The sequence below is a fragment of the Epinephelus moara genome, chromosome 24 (assembly GCF_006386435.1).
Source record: "Epinephelus moara isolate mb chromosome 24, YSFRI_EMoa_1.0, whole genome shotgun sequence".
NCBI classification, from domain to species: domain Eukaryota; kingdom Metazoa; phylum Chordata; class Actinopteri; order Perciformes; family Serranidae; genus Epinephelus; species Epinephelus moara.
In genome coordinates this window covers 5,024,723-5,050,339 of record NC_065529.1, presented here as the reverse complement: position 1 = coordinate 5,050,339, position 25,617 = coordinate 5,024,723, and the positions used below count along the sequence as shown (strand labels likewise).

The 25,617-nt window shown below is 41.3% G+C and overlaps 1 protein-coding gene across 1 annotated transcript in view; it reads right to left on the bottom strand.

Annotated features, from left to right (window-relative positions):
- The window catches only part of cntn3b (contactin 3b), a 75,755-nt gene that overhangs the window by 18,765 nt on the left and 31,373 nt on the right, over nt 1-25,617 (bottom strand). Inside the window, exons 5-13 of the mRNA XM_050039100.1 lie at nt 21,516-21,614; nt 16,625-16,828; nt 12,762-12,864; nt 12,221-12,405; nt 11,670-11,806; nt 8,881-9,010; nt 8,100-8,250; nt 5,232-5,359; nt 2,835-3,010 (exon numbers count right to left, since the gene is read on the bottom strand). Of these exons, the coding sequence (XP_049895057.1) occupies nt 2,835-3,010; nt 5,232-5,359; nt 8,100-8,250; nt 8,881-9,010; nt 11,670-11,806; nt 12,221-12,405; nt 12,762-12,864; nt 16,625-16,828; nt 21,516-21,614 (1,313 nt within the window). The remainder of the gene's footprint in view (nt 1-2,834; nt 3,011-5,231; nt 5,360-8,099; nt 8,251-8,880; nt 9,011-11,669; nt 11,807-12,220; nt 12,406-12,761; nt 12,865-16,624; nt 16,829-21,515; nt 21,615-25,617) is intronic.

Here is a 25,617-nt window from a genome sequence, read left to right as displayed (position 1 = left end):
TGCCCACAGAAGAGGAATGCCTCTGTTGCAAGGAATGGGACCGGTTGCAGCCTTATTTTCAAGGTCTGGATGTGACTGAGGACGAGACACCTCCACCTGGAGTAGTATCCAGCTGGGCTTTATCTAGAGCTTGTGAGATATATTTCGGCCGCGCTTTGTAAAGCAGAGCTAAATGGTAAACAAACATGGCACCACACCGGTAAGGTAAGACAACATATTTACATGTCGTTTTCTACATGTTCTCTGACATTTATCCTAACGATATGAGGCGGTCTTTGTTGAAAAAAAGCTTGTTTAGCGGACTAACTTTGCACTTGAAGGTTGCCCGTTCACTTATGTTTTAACAGGTCTGACGCTACTATGTAGCTAGCTGTATCTAGGCTAACGGCTAACATGCTAACTATTATTTTTATGTCACTAGTCACTTGAAACAAATTTAGGATGATAGGAGACGATGGTGAGGACGTACCTTAAAATATCTCAAAGTTCACACAGTTCCGGACACCATTCTCGAAGGAGAAAGTTCTGGGGGAAAGTCCTGTGTTTTGTTACCCATCCACCACCCCCACCTGCCTCCTAACTCAGAAGCGGGTCCGTCTTTACTTCTGTCGGGGCATTTGTCACAAGATCGCAGCCTTCCAAAATAAGGCTTATGCACCAATTACCGGCTCATCATTACTTAAGATATGTATGAATTTGGAGCATTGCTTTTCAAAGGAAAATGTAGAAACAGTGCATGAGAACAGCCTATTTTGGTGGATAGTGGAGGAAAAATTCAGGTTCTAGTATACATCCAAAAAATTTTAGAGGAGTGAACAGATATCACTCCCTTCAGTACAGGAATGTAAAAACAAACAAAAACATGTTTGTGAGTGAAAGGGGCCTTGAAATGATACAGAATACATCAGTCAACATGACGCTGTAAGTGCCTATATACATATAAAGTAGACACCACATTGACACATATACGCTAAATGTCGTTTTATTCAAATAAAGTTTTTTAAAGTATGCACTATAGCTTGTACTTGACTGCATTTTCAAAACATGAGATATCATAACATTACAATTCATCAGGCATTTATCCCAGAGTCTGGCGTGTAAAAAAAAAATTTGTATTATAGTGTAATTCTAGACCATCTTGCATAGTGTGACATGCGCTGTGCCTGTAATATTGCTGTTATCGCACGGTGTAAAGAGGCATCTGGTAGGATCAATACATTGTTGGTTTTGGTTTTCTGGTGTGTTTCATTGACAAAAGCAAAAATATAAAATATAGCAAGCCTCATCCTTTAAAATGACAAAATGTATGCTATGGTAAAAAGTCATTTACAGTGTTGTAACAGCACATTTTATCCAGACACCATCATTCTGCTCTCATTTTGACTGTGCGTGGGAATCCACCTTCTGAAAGTCACCTCTTGAAGTGCTCTGTCACAAAGCATGTCAGCTTGTGAAAAGCAGTGTGTTGCTTTAGAAACGAGTCACCTGGGGGCGAGCCAGGTAAGACTTGCTACAGTCATAGCAGATTTCATCACACCCGGCGGCTAGTGATCATAGCTCCTCTCTGCAGCAAACTGGGCAGGGACGCCCGTGGATCTCCACCTAAAGCACCTGACAAAGCAGAGCCGAGCCGAATGGCACTTCTATGCGGCCACGGGCTAAAGAGAGTACCTCTCCTGCTCTTTCTTCTCTCTTTTACCTCTTCCTTTCATCTCCTGTCCTTTCGCCTGACAGTTTTTACGCATGGCTCTGCCATGCCTGATTCCCTCTCTAATGTCAGCCGCCACCTGGCCAACCTGAGAGCTTGTGCTCTAAAGCAAGGCATATTGCCTTGGCAGGAAGAAAGTGATGAGGCAGATTTGCTTTAATTATGTTAATTAATTCATCAGAAGCTGTTGAGCAGGGGGCTAGTAATCTCTCTGGACAGGGGAAACAGATTCTGTGAAAACTATATCTCATTATATTCCTATGCACAGTTCAATGTCATTAGTAATTGCCATTTGCATTCATGAAGATGTGATTTTGGCATGTCCACAACACTGTGAGGGCATTCAGAAATAATGTCAACCTCTAACATGTGAACGGCAGTGATCAGACTGCTGACCCTGGATGATAGATGGAACTATAAAAAGCAAAAAGCGCGTGTGAGGTAATTTCATCCTGACAAGCGCTGAACAATTGACTTTGCCCTTCATCAAAAGGAACAAATATTCAACAAAGAGTCGTCACTTATTATTATATCAGGGCATAAGGATTTCAAATGGACATTTACTTGTGCCATGCCTGCCCTTGGTGAATGCCAGCCGGCTCATTACTTAATTATTTCGGGGCTCAAGATTCACAAATAGGTATGCAAATTCAATTATGGCAGAGAGAGATGATAAGAAAATGTTCTCCCTTGAGGTAAGAGAACTAGAAGTTGAAGGGATGAAAAGTATAAAGACTTTATTAATGAAGACCCTCTCTTTATGACTGAAATGGCATTTCACCAATATGTCTTTAGAAGTGTAACACATGGCAGCTCACACAGCCAATTCAAAAGGTAAGGATCCCGATTACTGACCCGACAATGCCATTCATTGAGGCTTTAACAGCATATCAATGACAGAATGTAACTGACATATTTCTATCTTTTTGATATTCCATCCGCCACTGACCACTGTGAAACTTTCAAATGGAAAAGTGTTGGCACTAATGTCTCCGCTTGGGTATTATTGGTATCTAAGAAGACCTCAGCAGGGCAGTGGAGCATACCCTTGCACATCACACAGTATGTCCCAATTAATCCGAGAATAGCCAGAATGTAGCTGAGTTTAATGCTTGAGATGACTCACCCCGCCCACTCTTTCGAAATGATCGCTGTCTCGCTGGAAGTCGATGAGCTGCCCGTTGAATGCCCACGAGAAAGAAACATCCAGAGCTGGATCGCAGGCAATCTGGCAGGGTAACACGATACTCTCGCCAACAATAATCTCCATGTTAGTAGGCCTCATGGTGATCCTGGTGGGCTCTGGCCAGACAACAGACGACAGCGTACGCATGTTAATATCGCTGCCACGGGAACCTTTAACACCATCGTGACCCCAGCAACTGCCATCTCACTTCAATTCATGCCTAAATCAAGTCACCGACACTAAATTACCCATGGATGTGTTCTTTTCCTGATTTTAATAAGCACTTAAATTCCAAGCCTGTCTATTAGCAACATTTAATGACATCTCAGGTTTGCACTTTATGTTCTGGGATCCATTTGGATGAAAATGTTTGAAACAGGATTACAGAGATGGGAGCACATTCCCCACTGGTGGCTGTGGTGGATTGGAGGCCTCAGAGTGTGTTGAGGAAAGGTCACAATAATTAAATTCTATGACATTAAATGGTTCAGCTGTCAGTGTATGAGAAGAATAGAAGCTAATGAGAAAAATAGGTCAGGTGGCTACACACACAACAGATTAAACTGGAGGAGTACATGTACGTGTTATGTCACTGCATTCATAAATAATGACCTTTAACTAAATCAAGGATAATGTTATGTTGCTTATTTAACTGCTGTTTTGCATAATATATACCAGCCATATTAATTCCATAATAACCTCGGTTGTTAACATTACACATGCAATATAACTTGGTTATAAATGAATATAAATGAGGGTATTCTCAAGCCATAGATTGATGAGAAATGGTTGACCTTTATTTTGGAAGAACTGAAAGGAAGTTGACCATTTGCTAACTCCTCCTTGGCAACCATAACTAGGCACAGCAAGCCTGGGAAAGCTTTGGATTTCTTCACATCCTGAAGCTGAGGAGTCTCAGTTAATACATTTCAATATTGGGGCTCACTGTCTCTACCCTGAACTACAGAAATAATTCTGTTTTGTTTTTTGTTTTTTCCAGTGTCATCTATATGTTAACCGCTACCTTTTTAGCTATACTGTAAGGTTTAGCCTTTAGCATTTTTTGAGCGCTGAATTAGAATTATATAATTTATGTAGCCATCAAATTCATTCTTAAGGGAAAAGTTTGGTAAAGTTTTACAAATATGCCCTTGGAAATTTAAAGCTACCACCAGCAGCCAGCGAACTTTAGGTTAGCACAAAGGGGATCATGCGTTGGACTATGTCTTAGTTGGGACCCATTTCCTGGCATACCAATGGCCAGAATAAATGTTACCTTACGTTAAAACTTTACTTTTTTTTTTTAATGTTTTGACAACACTGGTTAATGTGTGGTTAGGCTTAAGCGCAAAAATCACTTGGTTATAATTAGGACAAGATCATGTTTTGGCTTAAAATACCCTCAATCCCCGCTGGAAATGCAGCGAAAGGTCACTAAAAACTGCTTGGTGGAAACGCAGCGATGACTTACTAAAAAATTTGTTTTGATGTTTGTTACAATGCTAACATTTATTCTGCAGCTTGGCAAGCATCTTGCCTAAGGTTCACGCCATCCATTATCCCTTCCACCTTGCGATGACAAAGTTAGCTTATTTATGTCACTTTAGAAACATTGATGATACGTAAAAAAACATACAAATGTAACACATCAATATGCAATGTCAACATTTTCTCCTGGCGACTGGGCTGTTCCCTGCAACCAGCAGGGAATCCAAGAAGTGACCAGTCATATAGACAGTTTGGCACATAATGCCTCTGAGAAATAGCTATCAAATTAAACAAACAAGATATCATGTTTTAATGCGTGAGCTCCATGGATGCTGGTAACATAGATTATGTTAGTGTTGGACAGAGCCAGGCTAGCTGTTTCCACATTTCCAGTCATTGTGCTAACAGAAGTTAGCCGGCTGCAGGCAGCTGTGTTCTCAAGATATCAAACTTTTCAAAAAGACTCTTGTGTAAGTTTATCATTTTCCTCAGCTAGAAAACATTAAGAAGTCAGCTAGAGAAAAAGTTTTAAACCAACTCATGGACTCTACGATAGTAAGCGGGCTAGCAACAGCTAATAAAATCTATTGACGAAAGTTGTCATTTCAGCTGTCAGCGGTTTCCCGTTAGAAATGAGAAGCTGCTTTTGTTTTCTGTTTGAAATTAAGAACCAATTGTTTCAAAAGTTTCCATGAATTCTGAGAGGCAAATCTACCATCATTATCAGTGTGAACTTACTCGAATGGAAAGCACAACATAAGCATACCAAAATAACATTAACTATGGGGGGTAGGGTCTAGTGAAGGATCAGTTAATGGTGAGTTGTTCATGGAGAAGACCAGGACTCACCAGTGATGAGTAGTCTTCCAGTTGTGCTTGCCGTCCCAAACTGATTCTTGGCGATGCACGTGTAGCTGGCTGCATCCCGCCTGGTTACATTGGCGATCTTTAACGTCCCATTGGGAAGCAAAGTAATCCTGAGGGAAGCAGAACAGCTTTTTACTGTACTGACTAAGGTGGCGAGTGTACAGTTAGACTTTAGTGCTGAGCTGTGTACTGCACCTGCATTATGTTGTGCTAATATTCACGCTCTTCACATGTGACAGTTTTATTTTAGTCCTAATGTAGTAAACCTACTGTACAGTGTTTCTACCAAACTGTATTCTTGTCAAAATGGAAAAGCCTCAGAGGCACTTTGACCCTCGTGGTACTTTAAAGCTCCCCACTAAAGCCCAGAAAAATGAAATTCTTTGCGGTAGGTTAGCAGCAGGCGGGCTGACCCATCACCATGACTCAGCAGGAGGCTAAACTCTGGGACACATTACTAAATGAACAAATCTTTTACAAACAGCAACACTGAATAACTCAATGAATAAATAAAATGTGCTTTACAGGTTTTATGTTGCTGAGGTCAGGGAGGAAAGTATCACGCTGGGAACCCAATATATCTCTGTGAGCTAAAGAGATGATAGAATACATCCAGTATAAAAGCACAATCTTGCCTTGAAAAATAGTCCACTGCAATGTTTATAATAATCAGCAGTGTGCTCTAGACTGTTCATCAAAAAGCTAAAGGAAGAAAACATATCTGTTGAATGAAGTTGGATTGAATTATAACAAATACCATGTATTGTATTGTCATTATTTACTGCATATTACCAATAAATATAATAGCAATTTACTGTTTTGTTTGGAAGTAGCCACCCGCTGGGGGTGACCAGAATTTCGTTAACATTAGATTTACTTTTGGGGTGGGTGGGATGGGTGGGGGTGTTACTCTCAGATTCTGGCATATCAAAGGGTTGCTTTTCCTACAAGACTCCATAACACTTACTAAGAAGCAGCTAGCCCACTACTGCTAACCCTAAGTGCTCAAACAAACAAGTCATTGAACTGACTCAGTGATGTCCACTATACTGCAGCGTCTATCTAAACTTTGCTAACGTTGGCCACCATATAGCCTACTACTGGTCATACCACACCAAATATGGCTGAAGCTTTTGTGAGAGGAAAAACATATTTTTTTCTTTCATAAATGTTATAGTCTTGTTTTATATTACACACACAAAAACAACCACTTTTTTTACACTTACATTGTGTGGATCTATTTTTTATTTTATTTGCCAAAGTTTTGGACAAAGATATCTGCTTTGGAGAGCTCTTCCTCCGTCCCCAGTGCAATGAAGGTGGAGAGAATTGTGTTTGTGGAGCTCAACGAATTGAAAAAATACATACTGGTTGAGAAAAAAAAATCAACAGCAATGTTTCTTTCCAGAAACAATGTCTGGATAAATCACAGACTTCACTGTTGTTATTGCAGCTACTTTCTACCAAAGAAATAGTTCCGGTAAAAACATTGGACAGTGTGTTCTTTAGATTGTTCAGGATAACAGAGACAAATGCAGAGATGGGTGAAAACTGAGTAAAATAAGCTAAAACCATCTGCATGCTTAGAAATCACAAGGAAAATATGCAATGTGAAAATATGTTTTTCATAATTTAGGTGAAACCAACTTTAACAGATTAGTATTTAGCCACAAAATGGGAACATGATTCATGTTTCTAAACACTGCTCCAATCTACAGCATGACTGCACATATGAAAAAGCACTTCCCATCCAGTGTCTGCTTAAATCCAGCGTTGTGCACCTTGAAAGACTATGTGGGCTTCACATACAGTGTGCTAAATGTCAGTCAGCTTGGGAATTTTACCAATTTTCTGCAGCTATAGATGCAGCTTCCCATCTGGAGCCAACTAAGGAGCCTCAGTGCTGTTTTGACAAGATGCTTTGCTCGTATTGTTCACTTTCAGACCTCCTTTTGAATAAGCAACATGGGAGTGATTCAAAGAGTACAAAGTTAGGCATTACTTCAGTGCACTGTGTTTCAGTTGTTCTTTTTCAGTCTGTCCTGCGTGTGTGTGTGTGTGCTACGAATTCTCAACATGCGTGCGCTGCCTTGCACCGGGGTTTAGTCACCGCTTTTCTTCTCTCCCCGATGATGAAAAGTCTGAGGATGGATTGCTCAAATGTGTCATTTCTTGCCTCTGATTTTCTTTTGGATATCTCCCGTTTTAATTGGCCCTTTAGTATTGTGTGAAATATTCTCAGTAGCTCAAATTCAGCTACTGGTGTATTCAATAAGATATCAGACAGAGGAGGACAACAAACAAAATTAAGAACCACTTCATGCTGCTTAAAGTGGTGCCCAAAGTTGCTCGTTGTCTGTATTGCGTCTGTGTGTGGAGTCTGCAGTCTAGTGGGATGTCTGTGTTGTAAAATGTGCAATGAGGCTCTTGTCTTGCAGCTTCGGTGATTGCATGAATCAAACTGTATTGTATGTCATGATTAAATAAGCACTTTGGATAATTACAGGTGCAACAGCTTCAGTTTTACTTCCACTGTGTAAGAGCAGTTAGACTTTAACTTTAGCAGCGACTCCATTTGCTAATCTTTTATGTTCTTAAACATTTCACACATGCAGTGTTGATATGGCCAGCTGGCATCTTCATCCCTTATACCAAGCTATTTGCACATGAGGGTGCACGCAGTATATTAGCCATGTGCAATTTTCCTGGTGGGTGCCCTGCTCTCATTCTTCTCATTAGCCTTTCCTTCTATGCATCTGCACAAATCCCAAATACACTATTCAAACAAGTCGGCTTGCAGTGAATGTGAATAAAAGCTGCTAGGAATATGCACTTGGACTTTTATCCTACCTTTCGGTTCTCTGCAGGATCTCATTCCCTTTCTTCCACAGGCTAATTGCTGGGGGCGAGGCCTGAGGCTTGCATTCAAGAGTGACTTCGCTGCCTGAGCGAGCTTTTAGCAAGGCCCTTAATGGACTTTTGGAGAAACTGGGAGCTGAAGCTGTGTGTTGAAGAGCAGAGAAATGCGTGAGATTAAAAAATACAGGCAAGCTGTACCTTTGCAGATCAGCCGTGCCGATTTGAGATCGACTCTCCTTCAGCTCAAAAATCTCAGCATGGACTCAGCAACAATGCCTAATAGGCTCAAGGCTATGGACCCACCTACTACCCCACCCTTCAACCACACACACATAATCTCACCAAGCTTCAACCCTATGTGGTTTTCAGCTCTTGTCCAACACCCAACATTACATTTTGTCAGCCATCATTTGGACCCCCTAGTGTCATCACATGCATCGAGACAGAATTGGATTTCTCATCGAGCTCGTCAGATGGAAGTCATCAAAGCATTGCAAATAAATCAATACCCCATCTACATGAGAGAGCATGCACAATGCCACAAAGCAATGTGTTTGTAGTATCCAAATCAATATGATGAAACAACCGAAAGTAAAATGAGACACTACATCAGATTCATATTTTTGCTGGCAGAGCCCATAGTGACATCAAATGAGTCTGCAGACTGATTGCTGAGGAGAGCTAAAGCAGGCTGCTGGTTTTTATCTTAGGAGATGATCAAACGCACAGACAGATAAGCAGGATAAAAGCAGAGGGAGGGATGCAATCTTACCTAACACCATTAGTTGGGCACCGGAATAAATAATGCCATGTTTGTTTTCAGCCACACACTGATACATCCCAGAATCTGACAGGTTTAACGCCGCTATAGAGAGGGCCCCGTTTTCGATTTGTACCCGGCCCTGAGGAGGAAACAGAAACAGTTCTGCATATCCATTGCAAGGCCAGCCTATTATGTCCAAAAGCACAGCAGCAATTACTGGTGCACCATGAAGGGAGGACAGCAGGAGAGGAGAAAGAGGGGGAAAAATAAGCTTAAAGAACCTTGTGGCATAATATGTATGTTCAGCTTGGAATGGGTGAACAGATGAGGAGGCAGTGGTGAAAACTGCCAACCTGCATCTTAGATATACGGGGAAGAAGCAATGTTGACGACAACACCAGCAGCATATTAAAAAGTCATTTATTTTCTGGGGTTGTTGAGTTGGAAAAACTAGGATAACAGCTTGGATGATGACTTGGAGTGATTTTTAACCCAATGAGGTAATCTGCAGGGGGAGTGGCTTCTAACAGTGCTATCTTAATTATAGACACATACAGAAAGCTGGAGCTTACTAAAATAGATATATAGTGAAGTACAAAGTCACCTTACCACATAAACACAGCTAACCTTCATTGTGAACCAATTCTAACTCTGTAGCATGTTTCTACAGATTATTACTTGTACAGTTTTGCACTCTTTTGCTTCATTTGCTGATTTAAAGGGGCACTCCACAGATTTTACACATATTGGTATGTTTCTGAAGAAGCTCTGTACGATATTTTGAGAGCATTAATATAGCAGCAAACATGTATTTGCTATGTAAAGATAAAGTTGAATAATGGCATCTTGGGCAGATAATGTAATCATGCTACCCCTGTGTACGTCCTAGCACTTTTGCATGTTAGTGCACTGGCAAGCCAATCCCAGCCACTCTGTGCTGTGCCCATACAGCTGTTACCACTGATATCAGGACAGTGTTGCTGTTGAAGCATAGCGCCAACCCTCCAGTTCGCATCTGGTCAACATTGTTACCTTTATTAGCACTGTTGTTAGCGCTGTTTGAACTGTTAGCACCGTTAGCTGCAAGTGCTGGCATAGCCTTCATTTTGAGAACCTTATGCAGACAACCTCTGAATCATAGATATCTCTGAATATTGTATAGAGCTACTTAAAGAGCGAAAACAGTCATGCAATGTTTTCAGCAGGTCTAAAGCAAGACTTTTTCACTACCCCAAGTTTTTTTTTGTTGGTAAACAGTGTGTTACAAGGTTAAAACAGAAAGCAAATTTTCACCTTATGTCATTTGCGTAAATTTGGCCGCTGGTTTACTGGTGTTTAATCGCCCAAAACAACTGTACTGTAGTTAGCTGGAAGCTAGCTAGCACCGTACAAACTGACCGTGTGTGTTGAATAATGGTGAGTGTCTGACTGAACTTAAAACTTACCAGAAACATTAGGGGTCTTAGTCATTTTCCTCTTGTGTCTTTTTTCACTCTTGTCTCTGTACATTACATAGGCCTGGGATTTATACAAAAATTTTGCTCAGTTGAAACATTTTCTACTTTGCCAAATGCTAGGTAAATTTGCCTCCAGTTGTACCTCTTTATGGACTGTGTGTGCAATGTTGCATAAATTCACCTTGCATTCTGTCTGAACACACAATTTACACTGTGCCCTAACTTACCATCTGTATCTAGACACCTTATCTACATAAGTAAAAAACACATGTTGGGATGGTATAAATGCACTCAGATCAGAATGCAAATAGATCCTCACCGCATGACCATTTTGAGGTAAAAAAATCCACCCAGGAAGTTAATGGGTCTTCAAACTCCACCTCTTCCTGCTAGCGTCAGCAAGCAAAGCAAAAGCTGCAAGTAGCTAGCAAGAATGGATGTATGAAGAGCCCTGGATACAGCAATGGAGGTAGAGTGCAGCTTATTCCTATTAAAGTTGCTCAGCGGCACATAAAGTAAAGCCACAAAAGTTTGACCTTTCTGGTTTAAAGTTACCCGCATCTCCCGCATCATTGAGCCCGTAGAGCAACACATCGGGGACTTCCGTCAGCTGACTTGGCTACTTCTGGTTTAACCCTCCGATATCTTGAATTATGATAAAATGATTAAATCTTGCAGCTTTTCTAGACTGTGGGAATTGTTGTGAGGGAGTCATTTTGCAGGCGTTGTGACATGAAAAACATGTATCCACTGATTTACAGACATCTCTTTCCCAGTGCACTTCCTGGGGCCTGCAAGCAAGTGTTCCCGTGCAAAAGGTGAACTTTTACTGATAACAGATCACAATGCGGGGAGAACTGAGAAAAAGTGAACTCTTATTTAGCAAAGTGTAAATGTAAAGGCCCGTTGAGCAGATACCATTATCCACATAATATAGGTAGCATGCTGATGTGAGGTGTAAATGGGCCCTACAAGTCAGGATACCTCTGCCTTGTTTCTAAATCTGTCTGCAACATAATGAAAGCACAGTGCAAAATCCCAGGAGTACCCCTTGAATTTCAAGAACAGCAGTTCTACCTAACAAGTGGAAAACGGATGAGAGGTTGATTCTAGTCATGAAAAGCCAGTTCTGATACACAACATGCATTTATCCTGAATATATGTTCGCAATTAATCTTTAAAACAGCTTTTGATTCAGAGTAACTAATGAGCAGATCTATCAGACTGTCCAGGTGGATTGTATGGAAACATTCATTATGTTATGCCACACATTTGCTCAGGGGTTTTCCTTCAATTTGTCATTTGTGTGACACTAAGAAGTCTAACAAAGTATCCCCATACCTCAGCCATCACTTGCTCCCCATTCTTCAGCCAGCTGTAAGACGGTTTAGGCTTTCCATTGGCCTTACACTCCCACAAGAGGTTTTCCTCGATGGACAGAGCTGTGTCCGTCATTGTCTGGAGCCAGTGAGGTTTAGCTTGGAATAAATGAGAGGATTACCTTTTTCAAACATGTGTTTTAATTATAGAGGCAGTGGATTAGTAAAGAGTGGTATAAGAAATCATAAAGCCTTTAAAGCAGCCTTGCCTTAAATCATCAAAGTTTAAAGTGGATTATCAGCATAATGAGGAGTACAGGCTAGTAAACAGATTTGAACAATGACTAGAAATTTGGAGCCTCTGCAATAATATTAACGTTTTGCTTTTCAAGCCTGGATCCATAGCCTGTGCTGCAATTTCATGGTAACATTATGCCACACACGTTGTAGACAAATAGGTTTTCTGTCAAACAAATGAGATTAAAGCTGCCGGTCACATGCATGTTTCCTGTAAAATTCAGACACATATTCATTCCCACGTTTCCCTGCTTCAATGTGAAATGGTTCACTAACCGTGGAATGAAATACGACCCCGTGCAGCATTTTTGCCTCGCCGATTCTCTGCCATACATTCATATGTCCCCGCGTCCTCCTGCTGGAAATTAGGGATTTCAAGGACAGCGTTTGAATTCTTCATTTTCACTTTGCTGGGGAAAGGGATGCCGCTGGTTCTCCTCCAGCTTATATCTGGGACGGGGCTGCAAAAGACGAACAAAAAAGTTCCCATGATGGCAACTGTCAGTCGTGCTGATGAAAGCGTGATTAAGCACGGAAGAAAAGTAGTTGAAGCCAAAGCCTTGTGAGTTATTGCTCCCTACAAATCAAACTGCAATTGCTCTGATTTCAGAAGCTCTTAAAAGAACTTTGATTTCTGCTCCCTTGTCTTTTCATGCTGCGGCCCTTGCTCTCCTATGGATTGATGAATCTGAGAATGAGTAATGTTACGCTTGTGCATCCTTAAATCATCTTGAGTAGCACTAATTCATGCACGAATGAGCCTACAGCTTATGTCCCAGACACACAGACACATACACACACAATGAGGCTGACTTACTTTCCCAGAGCGAAGCATTCCAGTTTCACCACTGATTCCTTCGCGGCTGGAACTGAATCAGGGAAATGAACTTCTATTTTGGGTTCATATTCACCCATTACTCCTACAAAAGGGAGACAATAGATGACAAGCTTTTTACATCAATGATTAACAGCACACATTATACATGTGTTGGATCAAAGAGAGAGCAGTAACACAGTGAGACAGCGAACACGAAAGTCTTTATGCATACAGAGCAAAAGTGACCAGTGAAGGGCTGGTAAAGACGAGACAAAATCAGAGGTGGCTTATAAAAGATTCAGAGAACACATCAGGGAAAAGACTTGCTTAGTAGAGATTTATCACCTGTGGCAATGTGACTTCATTTATGACTTTATTTATATTCACATCACTGGAACGGGTCAAAGACTCCTTTGCAGAGATAGTAGTATGCCCTTTACCATTACCAAGTACAACCCCACAGTCTGGCAGCAGGAGCTGATTTGGGGTCCTGTGCATGTTTTCAGATTAAAGGTCACTACAGACTTTAAAAAGCTGTGATAAGTGTTAGTGTCTCACACCCAGCGTGGAAAACATACAGAATATGGAGCTGCATCTCCTTCAACACACAGTCCACAGCCTGATCATCTCAATGTTTAGTTAGTAATCATCTGTGACATTTTCCTGTATAGAATCCTCAACACTAATTCAAATTCAATAACTCTAATCTTTGATTTGACAGTTTTGCATTTTGTGCTTCAAACCGACAGTCTGATTGGAATAATGGCTGAAAAGACACGCACACATCTAAAGGACTACAAACACTGTTCTACATTCTAAAAAAGGCACCCATTGAAATCAATGGCTTCAGTAAGAGTTGACAAATTATTTACTGATGCTACATTGATTAGTTATAAGCCTATAATAACAACAATATCTGGGTTGCCCTTTTGTGAAAATTCCATTTGGCTGGAGTATTGTATAATAAAGCAATTAAAATTGTTGCCAATCCACTGATACTGTAAAACAGTTTATGGAGTTCTCATTTTGTAATAAGCCATCAAATCAGTATCTGTTCAATATGGAGACCATCTTGCGATGGGATCACTCCTGCTGCAATACAGTAATCAGCAACTTAAAAATGAATAAAGTCCAGTGGTATAAAGTGGGGGAGCAATGGCCCCTTCCCTACTTCCTACCCCCGATTTTCAGCATTCTTGCTTGGACCACAACCATCTTCAAGCTTTGCCTTTTGGATCTCAACTACCCACCTGTAAAGTTTTGTCACTGAATCTTGCACGGATTTGACGATTGCATTGACAAAATCTATCCACAGATAGACAGATAAACACCTGGCATAATACTCAAAATGGCTTCTGTGGTAGTTCCTGCCACAATTGGTGTCACTGGGACCGCATTATTCCATGATGACACACACACAGACTTCCAAGATGAAAACCATTCCGACCATTTAAGACATTGTCAGGGCTGGTAATATTCAATAGTCATTAGTAAACAGATTTGGGTCCAGGAAATATCATGCTAGTGGAGGATAAACACCAGCCTTATCAGTTCTTATCAATGGTTCATAGCTGTGAAACTTTTCTAAGTGTTTATATTAAGCCATTAAGGGGTATCAAAGTAGTACCAAAACTACATCACAGTGCTGACCCCAGCACTGTAATGAAAAGAAAAGAAAAACACAACAAAAATGATATGGTGATTTGCAGATCAAAAGACTTCGAGGTTCAAATTGGTCTGTGTTTGGTTGAAAAGTTGTTTTTTTCAGAACAACTTTTTCCAACAGATTTTTAATGAGTTTGTGTGTGTACTGTATGTGGTCTTACCATCTTGTTGAAATATAGTAAATGGAAGGAAATGCTATTCGGCGGGTTGACACTTCTGATATTCAGAGCTGTGAAGCAGTGACTCCTGCCAGCATGTTACGCTAAAGTTAAAGATAGCTCGAGCAGCTTAAGTGCAGAGCTGTCAACAGTGTCATTAGGTGTCACCATTTGTAAAATGTCATAGTCATATTAGAAATTCAATAAATAATGCCAAATAATCACTTATGCCCACGTTAAGGCCTAGACACACAAACTGACATCCAAGAACTAGTATATCCCATATCACCACTCTGTCAGTAGACTTTTATGTCTAAACATGACATGCTAGCTAGCCTACTGCATTTGTTGTTACCATTCCTGGATGGCAGGTCAATCTACGCTTCGTGCATGCACTGTGTCATTTCAAAATACACTTCCTTTTTCACAGGAAATGTAATTTCTGCTAGATAGATGCATATGATCTTTTATAAAATAAACTTACAATGGTGATAAAACACCTCCTATTAATGTTTATTTTCCTGTGCAACAAAAGCACGTGGTTAGGTTTAGAAAAAAATTGTACGTTATTTGGTTCTACATTCACACAGGAACTGAACAGCGGGTTCCCAGGTGAAAAGTCCAGGATCTGTTGGAACCCTACACCTCCCCTCCCGCCCATCCTATAGGGCTTCCTAGCTCCTTATATTACATTTCTACTGGCGGCATTTTAAACTGACGCAGTCCAGTGGCATTTCAAATTGACGCCGTCCGGCAACATTACACATTGACATTGCCTGGCAATGTATCATACTGCTGCAAAAGGTGCCTTTTTACGTCACAGTCTGATGCTGAAATCACTGACCAAGCGCTGGTATTTGACGAGTTCGGAATAAGAACGGGCTGGCCAAAAAGTTATGCTTGAAAACTACAGCTAATTGCCAAGTAGTAAGTATGTTCTGGTTCTTCTCCAGCTTATATCTAGGATGAGGCTTAAAAGATGAACAAAAAAGTTCCTTTGACTGCAAGTGTCAGTCGCACTGATCAAAGTGAGTTTAAGCATGAAAGAAAAGCAGCTAAAGCAAAAGCCTTGTAAGTTATTGCTCCCTACAAATCAAACTGTGATAGCTCTGAATTGAGAAGCTTGTAAAAATGTCAGTCATATTAAAATATTATTTAATAGTGCAGAGTAAACCTCTGATGTAATATTTTTTTTATAAAATGGGGTCTAAATAAGTAAATATTTCTATAGAACATTAAGGCCCAGACACAAAAACCAACATCAAGGAACTAGTGGTGACCAAGGCCGAGTGCTGCATTGCCTCACATGGCCGGTGTCTCGCCCAAAAAGTTGCTCTTGAACACATTGTAAAGACTACAGCCACTGGCCAGCTAGCATGTACATTCTGTGCCTGTGTGAGAGGAAATAACTCCCTATACCAGCAGGTGGCAGTAGTCTGTATTCGTCATTCATAAAGAGAAAGTGGAGTACTCACAGGTTGTCTTGTGCACTGAGATGAACTGCCAATCAGAGCAGTTTCATTCACTGATGGGCTCTGGCATCTCCTACACTCATTTAACATTCAGAATTGGCCAAAAAAAAAGCCAACAAGGGACAAGTGCTGACTAGTGCCAACCTGCAGGACATGGCAAAAACTAGGGCAATAAACACTTACTGACGGCTTCACATTGAGCGACGGCCAACTGTCAGCTTGGTGTGTCAAGGCCCCTAGGTACAACCATATATTTGATTGAATACAAATGCAGGCCTGTAGTTTAATATATGAAAACATAGTGAGTGAAATCTTCATCTTTTCCAGCAATATTGGAAAATGACAATTATAATGTTATTGCAATAATACCAAACCTATTGGTCTGAAAAAACGTTCCCTTTACAATCAAACCTAGCCTATTTTGAAACTAGACATAACACAAATTGATGTGAATACTGGGCAATATCCACTCACAACCACAAATGGGAAGACGCTGAAATACAAATGTAACAAATATGGATTATTTCCAATGTCAGCAATGAAATTTCCTGTACTTAAAGGCATTTACCATCGCTTCTGAGGACCAGTGGTGTGGGAGAGCTGAGCACCTTCTCCCTTGTGACAGTGTTGTTAACCACACAAGTGTAGTTGCCAACATCTGAGGGCTCCACTTTTGCAATGTACAGACTGCCAGTCTCCTGGGAGATGAATCGACGACTGTCTTGCTGGACAAAGTACGGGTATTCATTGAAGATCCATGCAAATGTCAGCTCTGGAAGGGAGAGAAAAACAATAAAAGTTGCACCATCGCCCTGCTGTCATCACTCATTCAAAGCACGACTGATTCCACACATACAGTATTAGATACATTCACCTCTATAGCTGGGACGACTGAACCGAAAGAATATACCCCACTGTGGCCTAAAAACGTTAGCATATCATGCCATTTCCTTTCCTTATCTCAGCTTCCTTGGGAAGAGATACCAAGACATGGCAAATGTAATAGCTATCAGTGCAGAAGAAATGAGAGACCCAAGGAAAGGGAGCGAAACAAAATGGATTACAGCGCGTCAGTGGCCCTCCCCTGACACATGGCCTCCATTCCCTGAGTGACTTGATTGGTCCATGGGAGGCCCAAACAAATGGATGGATGGATGGATTGAAGTATGGAAGTAAGAACATGTTGTGATGCCCCCTCACAAGCTGCAGGTCTACCATGAGAAAAGAGAGACCTGCCATGATGAATTACCGTGTCATTGTGATAAGCACACACTGCACAGATTTGCAAGAGCGAGGAGGCGCTCGGTGTAATCTACCACTTGGGAGGTGAGGGGCTCAGAGTCAAAAGGTGTACGCAATGACTGTCAATCATATCCAGTGCCCCCAAGGGAGCGAGCCTCATGGCTTTGTATGGGATCGAGCGTCCAAGCTGAGAGCAGCCATGCGGATACAAATCTCCTTCTGATTAGGCAAGCAGGAGCCACAAAGTTCAGCGTCAGCATAACCTCCATCTGAACTGTGTGGCTGTAATGAGCAGTGATAGAGTTGTAAGCAATTGTAAGTCAAGTGAGGAGTGAAAATACAACACAAGGGCTTTTATGCAACACAAGTGACTTATGCGCTAAAAAGCCCGTCGAGTAAACAAATGTCTTCAGCACGATGGAGCACAAAAGTGACAATTGCTTGTGACAATATTGTATTTATCATATCTGGGTGATGTCATAATAGATGTTGTGGTGGAGGAAAAAGCTTCTGCAGAATCTGAAGTCACCAAAATGTAATGAAAATCAGAAGGGATGCCTTAGTAGGTGTCAGATAAAGTTCAGTTCAAGGTTATGAAGCAAATTGAAGCTTTCAAAATTCAAGAGAGTGGGAGAAAAGGAGCACAAGAAGAGAGAGAAAGAAGGAGAGCCAGAGCAGGAGCAACAGGGCGAAAAAGGAAGAAGGGGACAGCAGGCTCACACTGCTTTACTCTCATTCACTTCTCAAAATGTGAAAAAAAACCCAAAACACAATAGCGCTACGGTTACAGCAGCCAACCGCGTATAAGCCTATGTCAGAGGAAAGCTGTCAAACTGTATTTCACACAGAGTACTCTGACCCATTATCCCATAGACCAGCTGTACAATGCACTGTGCTACAAACTGTTCTCTTGTGAAGAAAACTGGTTGTTCCAATGTGCAAGCTACTGTATCAAGAGGGAGACGAGCTAGGCAGGAGCCATTGTCCATATCCTCAGAGAGGCGGGGCTGAGCAGTGTGCGTCTTTATCTCTTAATTGTGGCCTCTCATTTATTAAAGAATACATTTTTAGCTTCTCAGTTGAATATTTAAAGTATCTTTTTAAATGTGTTGAGGTGCATAAATATAAGGCTACGGCCAGCAGCTGGTAGGCTAAGCTTTGAATAAAGACTGTATTCAAGGGGAAATAGCTAGCCTGGGTCAGTCTGAAGGTAAAAAAATCTGCCTATTAGCATCTATTTTGTTCAACCTATATAAAAACTGAGGCTTAAAAACAAGAAGTTCTAGTTTTACAGGGGTTATGAAGATGTTATGACTCCAAACCAAAACATCAGTAGTAGTCGTCCAGCACTGAATCTCCCTTAAATCCACAACTTGTTGTTTTTGTACTTTGGTTTAAATGTACGGGTTAAACAAAAGAGATATGACATGTTAATTAGTAAAGTTTAGAGGCGTTTCCTCCTGTTTACAGTCTTTATGCTCTGTGGCGTCCCCATGAAGGAGGAGCAAGGGGAGCAATGGTCACCCCAATACAATTGCTGGTCCCCCAACTGGTCTCCCCAAGGTGAAAATACCTGGAGGCCAAAATTAGTGATTTAAGAGGCTGTGGCACAGTCATTATTAAAGCTAGTGTAAAGATAGAGGTATCTTGTGAATCTAGACAACCTAAGGCATCCACTGGTACCAAACATGTCGGCATAGATTGTTGGAAACGGGGCTAAATAATGCTCCAAATTTAGAGTAAATTTTTGAAAGGGAACAAATGGCATTGTTGTTTTCAATGACTACGTTTACATGCACACAATATTCCGATTAAGGTCAATATTCCGAATAAGGTGTTTATATGTGCTGCAGACACAGGAATATTCCATTTACATGTTAATTGACATATTCCTGTGTTTCTGCGTATTCCAGAAAAGACCCCGGGCTACTGCCCCACCAGAAACACTCTTATTTAATGCAACACTCAGCCTGCGGGTGGCAGCCATACGCCTATAGGCATCTGGTCTGCCGGAAATACAGAAGAAGAAGAAGAAGAAGAAGAAGAAGAAGAAGTTGTGTTTACAATGAACAAAAGCTGTAATGTTTGTTTCCGACATACCCCTGTGTTGTCCTACTCGCGCTTTTGCATCACAACTTAACTACAACACTATTGCTGATCCATTTTGTCCTCAACAATGGAAGACGAGAGTGAGAAGAAAAGGCGAACGAGTGTATGGACCTTTCCTTCCAGCTTATGCTGTTCACGCCAGCCACAGCCCCCCGGAGTCTGTGGATGAAGGTACGAAGCCAGTTCTACTGTTCTCCCTGCTTGCCATAACCATAACAACACCGGCATTTCTTGCGAATCGAGCATGCGCAGACGTTACTCAATATTCCGGTACGGGGCATTTTCCGATTAAGGTGTAAACATGTCACAATATTGTGGCAAACAGGCATATGCCAGGGGTCTTATTCGGAATATTCTCCAACCGGAATATGATCTTAATCGGGTTATGCATGTGTTTACAACCAGAATATTGAGGATACTCCGAATAATACAGGAATATGGTGTGCATGTAAACGTAGTCAATGGGTGCGGTTACATGATGGCTTCTCATTCAGAATTAAATAAATCTGAATGAAATCATTCGGAATTAAAGTTTTTCCAGGTAGTTTAAATGGGGCAGGGGCAGGGATGGTTTCTCATTGGATGGGGGGGGGGGTTACGTGTTTACGTTTACCGGAAGAAAACACTGTAGTCCTCGCTCCGGATAACAAGATGCTTGACGACGCCATTCTTAGTGCCTTTTTCTGGCTTGTTTTGCTTATATTCTTGAAGCAGCAGTACGACAACAACCTTGTTCTGCTAATGCTTCATCTGTTGAGGAGGGGAAGGGAGGTAGAAGGTCGAAGAAGGGAGTTAGAAGACCGTGCTTTGGCGAATGGAAACCGGTGAGTGCAACGAGTCCGACTGCTCTATCTCAGCCCGTTGCTATGCGCGCTATATACGTCATCGTGCCAGAAGGGCAAGGAAACGAGCATGCGCAGAAAGACCGGAATGAACTTAAAGAGGAATGAGTGTATACAAGTGCGAGAAATTCTTTCATTCAGAATTAGAAACATTACATCGGATTGAATTTTCAATCACATCAGCCATTTTCATTCCGAATTAGGTGTTTTACAAGATCACTTTTAATAGGAATGAACTTTCATTCCGAATGAAAACGGAATTAAACTGTCCATGTAAACCCACTCAATGTGTCAGTGTGTTCAATGTGTCCCTTGAACTCTTACCTCAAGATATCTGAATGAAAATGGGTTCTCTGGGTACCCATAAATCTCTCCTAAACCTCCTAAAAAGTCTGTTAGCCACATATTTAACAGACAGACATAAGAGATGTATCGGCAAGAAATCTAGGAAGGAATCTATTTCCAAATGTCAAACTATCCCTTTAAAGCCACACATATCCAGGTATATTTGAAAATGTAGCTTATTAAATATGTGTTTTGGCCTTTTGTCCACACCCAAACTGCACTTTAGGTAACTGAAAACAAACCTTTTGTAAAACTCCATCCAGGGTGAAGATTTTCAGACACTGTGAAAGCAGCGTTTTTGGTCTGAGTTGTCAGTGTGGCCTAAATAGTGCAAGCTCTTACCTTGCTAACATGAATTTTCACACTTAAATGTACAGTTACTCTTCCACTATATATCTGAACAGAGGCATCAGAATGCAGTACACAGTTCACTACTCAAGGAAATCACCGCTCCTGGCCTTGGCTTTAGGGTTAGGGTTATATTGCTGCCTGTTGGTTCATGCTCTTCAGCACTTCAGTTGTGTTTTTATGTTGTCATATGGACAAAGATTTTTTAAAGCAGTGCTTGTGTGGATGGGATTTTTTTTGACAACAAAAGAGTTTCCTCTTGTTTAAAAATACCCATGTACATGTGGACTTATCTTAAGACTGATTTCAGTAACACACTTCTGTAATAGGAAAAATATAAGAAAAGAAACACACAGATGGGGATTTGCTTGGTAGTAGTATTCAGTTAGGAAATACACAAGAGGATAATTATTAAGAGCATGTGCACACATAAATGAGTGTAAAATCAGAATAAGTTAGGACTAATACTTTATCAAAGGTTGCCATGTGAAACAAGTGGAGGGAATTATACTCGTTATGAGTCATGTTTAATGAGAAGCATAAAAGCGGCATACCCAGACAGAGCAAACTTACCTCCAGAATGTGCAGGTGGTCCACATAACAGAACCACTCCTTGGCCCTCACGGACGTTGACAGCGCTCCTCACCGTATGAGTTTTGAAGTTATCAAGATCTGATGAGTCAAATAAAATCTAAATTAAATTAGACTGCAGCCCACAAAAAAGGAAAATCATCAAGAGCATGGAGCTGAATATCAGTCAGGCAAAAGTGTGTTTTATATAGTCTATATGTTCTCAAGTTTTCTTTAAAAGCGGTAGTTCTGAAAATATAAGACATAACTTTTTCCAGCCTCCCTTCACTGATTCACTGAAGTATGTTTTTGATGCTACGTTTTGAGCACTGGGACTTTAATAGGGCATCATTGATTGCCCTGGGACACCTCCTGACAGCCTCCGACACTTTCAAAGGCATCTGGGGTGCTGATGAAATAGATGGACCTGACTTGGTGATGTTTACCCTGCAACACTCCACTCTAGCACAGGGAAGAGATTAGGCTGAAATGGGATGAAATGAGCAGGGGGGGGGGGGGGGGGGACGTTGCGCGTGGACTTGAGCAAACACTGGGGAGTGTGCATGACAAATGACAGTTTGCAGTGCCAGCAGCAATAAGTAACATCATTATTAAATGTGGTGTAATCTTGCACTTAAAAGCATTAGCTTCCCCATCAATACTCTCAGCACAATCTATCCCTTGCAAATGAATGAGCACTTGCTGGCAGACAAAACCTAAACCTGGGATGATAAACCACCCCTGGCTTCATGACTGATGGAGGGAAGCTGCCGCAGTCCGCTCTGTACTCTGTCTGCACCCTCTGGCTAACAGCCTAGAGTAAGCCTTCCAAACACAAACAAAAGAAAGTCAGTGTGACCGATAAGGGAAATTAGGAGAAGGAAGATTATGGAGAGAAGTGGGACAGAGTGTTGGTAAGATTAATGAGCAGCTCTCTGATGACCGCAGTGGAATCAAACAGAGCCAAGTCACGGCAGGACACCAAGGAGGCCACAGGAGGAGATGGCTGACTTGAAATACAGACAGAGGCAATGTCCTTCTGATCTCACCAGGCTACCTAAGCAAATACAAAGTGCATCTCCTGAAGACATTTACGATTCTGGATCGACATTTATATACACAACTGATTGAAAACGCACCGTCATATAAGCAGTTGATAGTTCTAACAGCAACGCTTTTGGAAACAGCATAAGGTGGATCAAAGAGAAACTAATAATTACATAGTGGATGAGGATAGGAGGACTGTTTCGCCAAGATCATGCAAAACGGCACAGAGGAGGGCAGAGATGGGAGCTGGGCTCAGTGCTGGAGGGGATACACTTCTGTCTTCTCTGGCCTCTGAGCAGAAGAATAATGGGCTTCACTGGAGTGAACTGACCACACACTGTAACTCTGAGAGCTAGAGGCCAAACTCACTGTAGCTGCAGTGATTCCATTGTAAGCAGAATCAGTCTCCGCCATAAAAGAATGGCTGGCCCAGAGATTAGAGAGAGCAACCATTACAGCTCAAAGATGATTGGTCTGGGCAATGGAGCCGCTGTATAGACATTCTCCATTATATATATTGTGTCCAACAGTGTTCTTGGGCAAATTTACTTTTACTGCAACAAAATGCATAAGAATGAGCGGACGAGGTCACAGTGACCTTGACCTTTGACCATTAAATTTTAACCAGTTCATTGTTGAGTCCAAGTGGACAGTTGTGTGATATTGAAAAATTCCCTTAAGGCGTTCTTGAGATATTGTGTGTAGGATGGAGGGATGGATGGATGGCCTGATGAAAAACCTGAAAACATAATGCCTGCAGCCAGGACATAAAAACACGTTAGTACAACTTGGGTCTTTTTTTCAAGTTTTTCTCTATCACTTATGATAACACTGTATAAAGTAATTGCTGAAAAGTGGGCACAGGCTGACATCATTACAACAAAATTCGACAAGGGCAAGAAGTGAGCAGTCAGACGACCAGGCAGGTTGTAAACAAGCCAGGCTATTTCAAGCAGTATTCATTTATTTATTCTTTGGCCACTAATGAGTAGTAGAGCAAGCTGTTAAGACAACACAGGCATATTATCACCTTGAAAAGCTGATATGGTGTTTATTATGGTGAGATGGTGTTTGCTTATTTACACATCCAGCAGTAACCATAGCAACATTATCATTCACTTGGAGTTGTGTTTCTAACCACCCAACAAATGCACGTCCAATAGTCACTCTCTTTCAGCTCTGTTTTTGGTCTCCACCTACTCTTCAAGGAAATATCTGCTCTGTGGCCCTCAAAATGTTCAAGTATGTATATCAGCCAGCGACTAACTGTGCCTGTCTGTTGGTTGGTGCTGATGCAGGTATTGTACAGTGGGTTTATCATTACTAAACACAGCTGCCAGCTGGGGCTGGAGATGACACTGATTAGAGCGCTGGGACTGAACCAAACAGAACAGTTGAGAGCCATAAAACCAAGCCAAGCGGTGAGCTAAAAGACGCTAAAGGGCTCTATTGAGCTGAGTTGATGTGTAATTTTCTGCGGCATTGTCACTATGAGGGACACATTTCACACAGCACACAGCCATTTGACCCATTGTTAATAGAACAAAATTGATTAGTGCAGCTTTCAACCCATTAATTTGGAGGTAAACCCAAAAGCATATGCACCCAAAATGTACATTGGCACACTGTGCACACACCAAACTATGGTAAATGCAGTAGATTGAGATTAAACCAGGAGGTGAAACACTGAATAATATGACTGTGTTTTGTTTGGTTTTTACATTAGGCAAGATGGGACACTGCAATTAAACTTGATCCACCTAGATTTGCTAAAAACAACAACAACAACAAAAAACTATAGATGGTGTTTCACTTTTTCACCAGTGGGGGGCAGCCATCTTTCAACAAGCTATTTAGTGAGGGCATGGGGATGGTTTGTCTCTGTTGTTCACCAGTAGGAGTTGTTGAGGTAGGCTTGGTGTACTTGGTACTGTGATACATTTTATGCTTTGGTTACTGTTTTGTTCTCTTAAAATATGTTTCTAAGGCCAGTGTATGAGATATTTTGAGTACAGTGGTGCATGAAAGTACAGGAAGCCACTTTTCGACAGTAGAGCCCAGCGGGTGGGTCATGTGTTGCATTGCCAAGTGCAAGTCAATTGAGCGGGAATAAAAATAAAGCAAATGCAGAAGTGCCAAAAACTGCAGTTCCTCAGATGGCCTCTTGAGGCTGGCTGCAAAATAGAGTCAATCCATGTAGATCCCCATGGTAATATTCTAACATTATGCTGACCTAAAAAAGTCTTTTTCAGCATTTGGTTGTACTAAAAGACCCTCTAAGGAATCAAATATTAAATTTTTCTGTTAATTACTTTTTGTGTTAATAGTTTTAAGCCTATTTTTTGCTAGCAAGCATTAGCATTATCATAGTTAACCATAGCCGGTATTGCACCATGCTAACCAATCTAGCAGCTAGCATTAGGGTTAGCTCCACCCTCTGGTCCAGTTGACCTATGGTTAAGTCCCGCCCTCAAACGCGATGAGCCAATCAGTGCGTATAGCCATTCCCATACACTCGGACATTCTCTGCCTGGATGTTCATTGAAATGCATTACAGAAAGTCAGTTTTGTTTGGTTTTATGAGCTTTGAAGTTTAAAAATGGTCAAACGGTGTGCATGGGGTACATGCAACTCCGACACAAGGTATCCTGAGAGGCTGGGCGACAAGATGTACTTTTTAACCCTTTCCTTAACCACATCTCAACCGAGAAAAGTGTCTCCTTTGAATAAAGTTGTGTGGTAACGTTAGACCACAACATCAACTCAATGTGAATAAGACTAACAATGATGTCTACATCTGTTCTAAGGTAAACCAACATCATGTTTGAGGCAACATATTGTCACTTTGCTGGAAAGAAATATAAAGTTATCTTTAACATCTCTAGCTAACGTTAGCTAAAGTTAGCCTAACGTTAGCTCCTAGCTGCGTTGTTCATCATGTCACCTTGTTTGCTGGGAGTTCATTAGCCTATTTTGTTCTAGTTTTGTACTTTGGTGATCGTACATCATTGTTAGCTGTTGTCCAAAGGGCTCTAGTTAAGCTAACGTTAACTTCTGG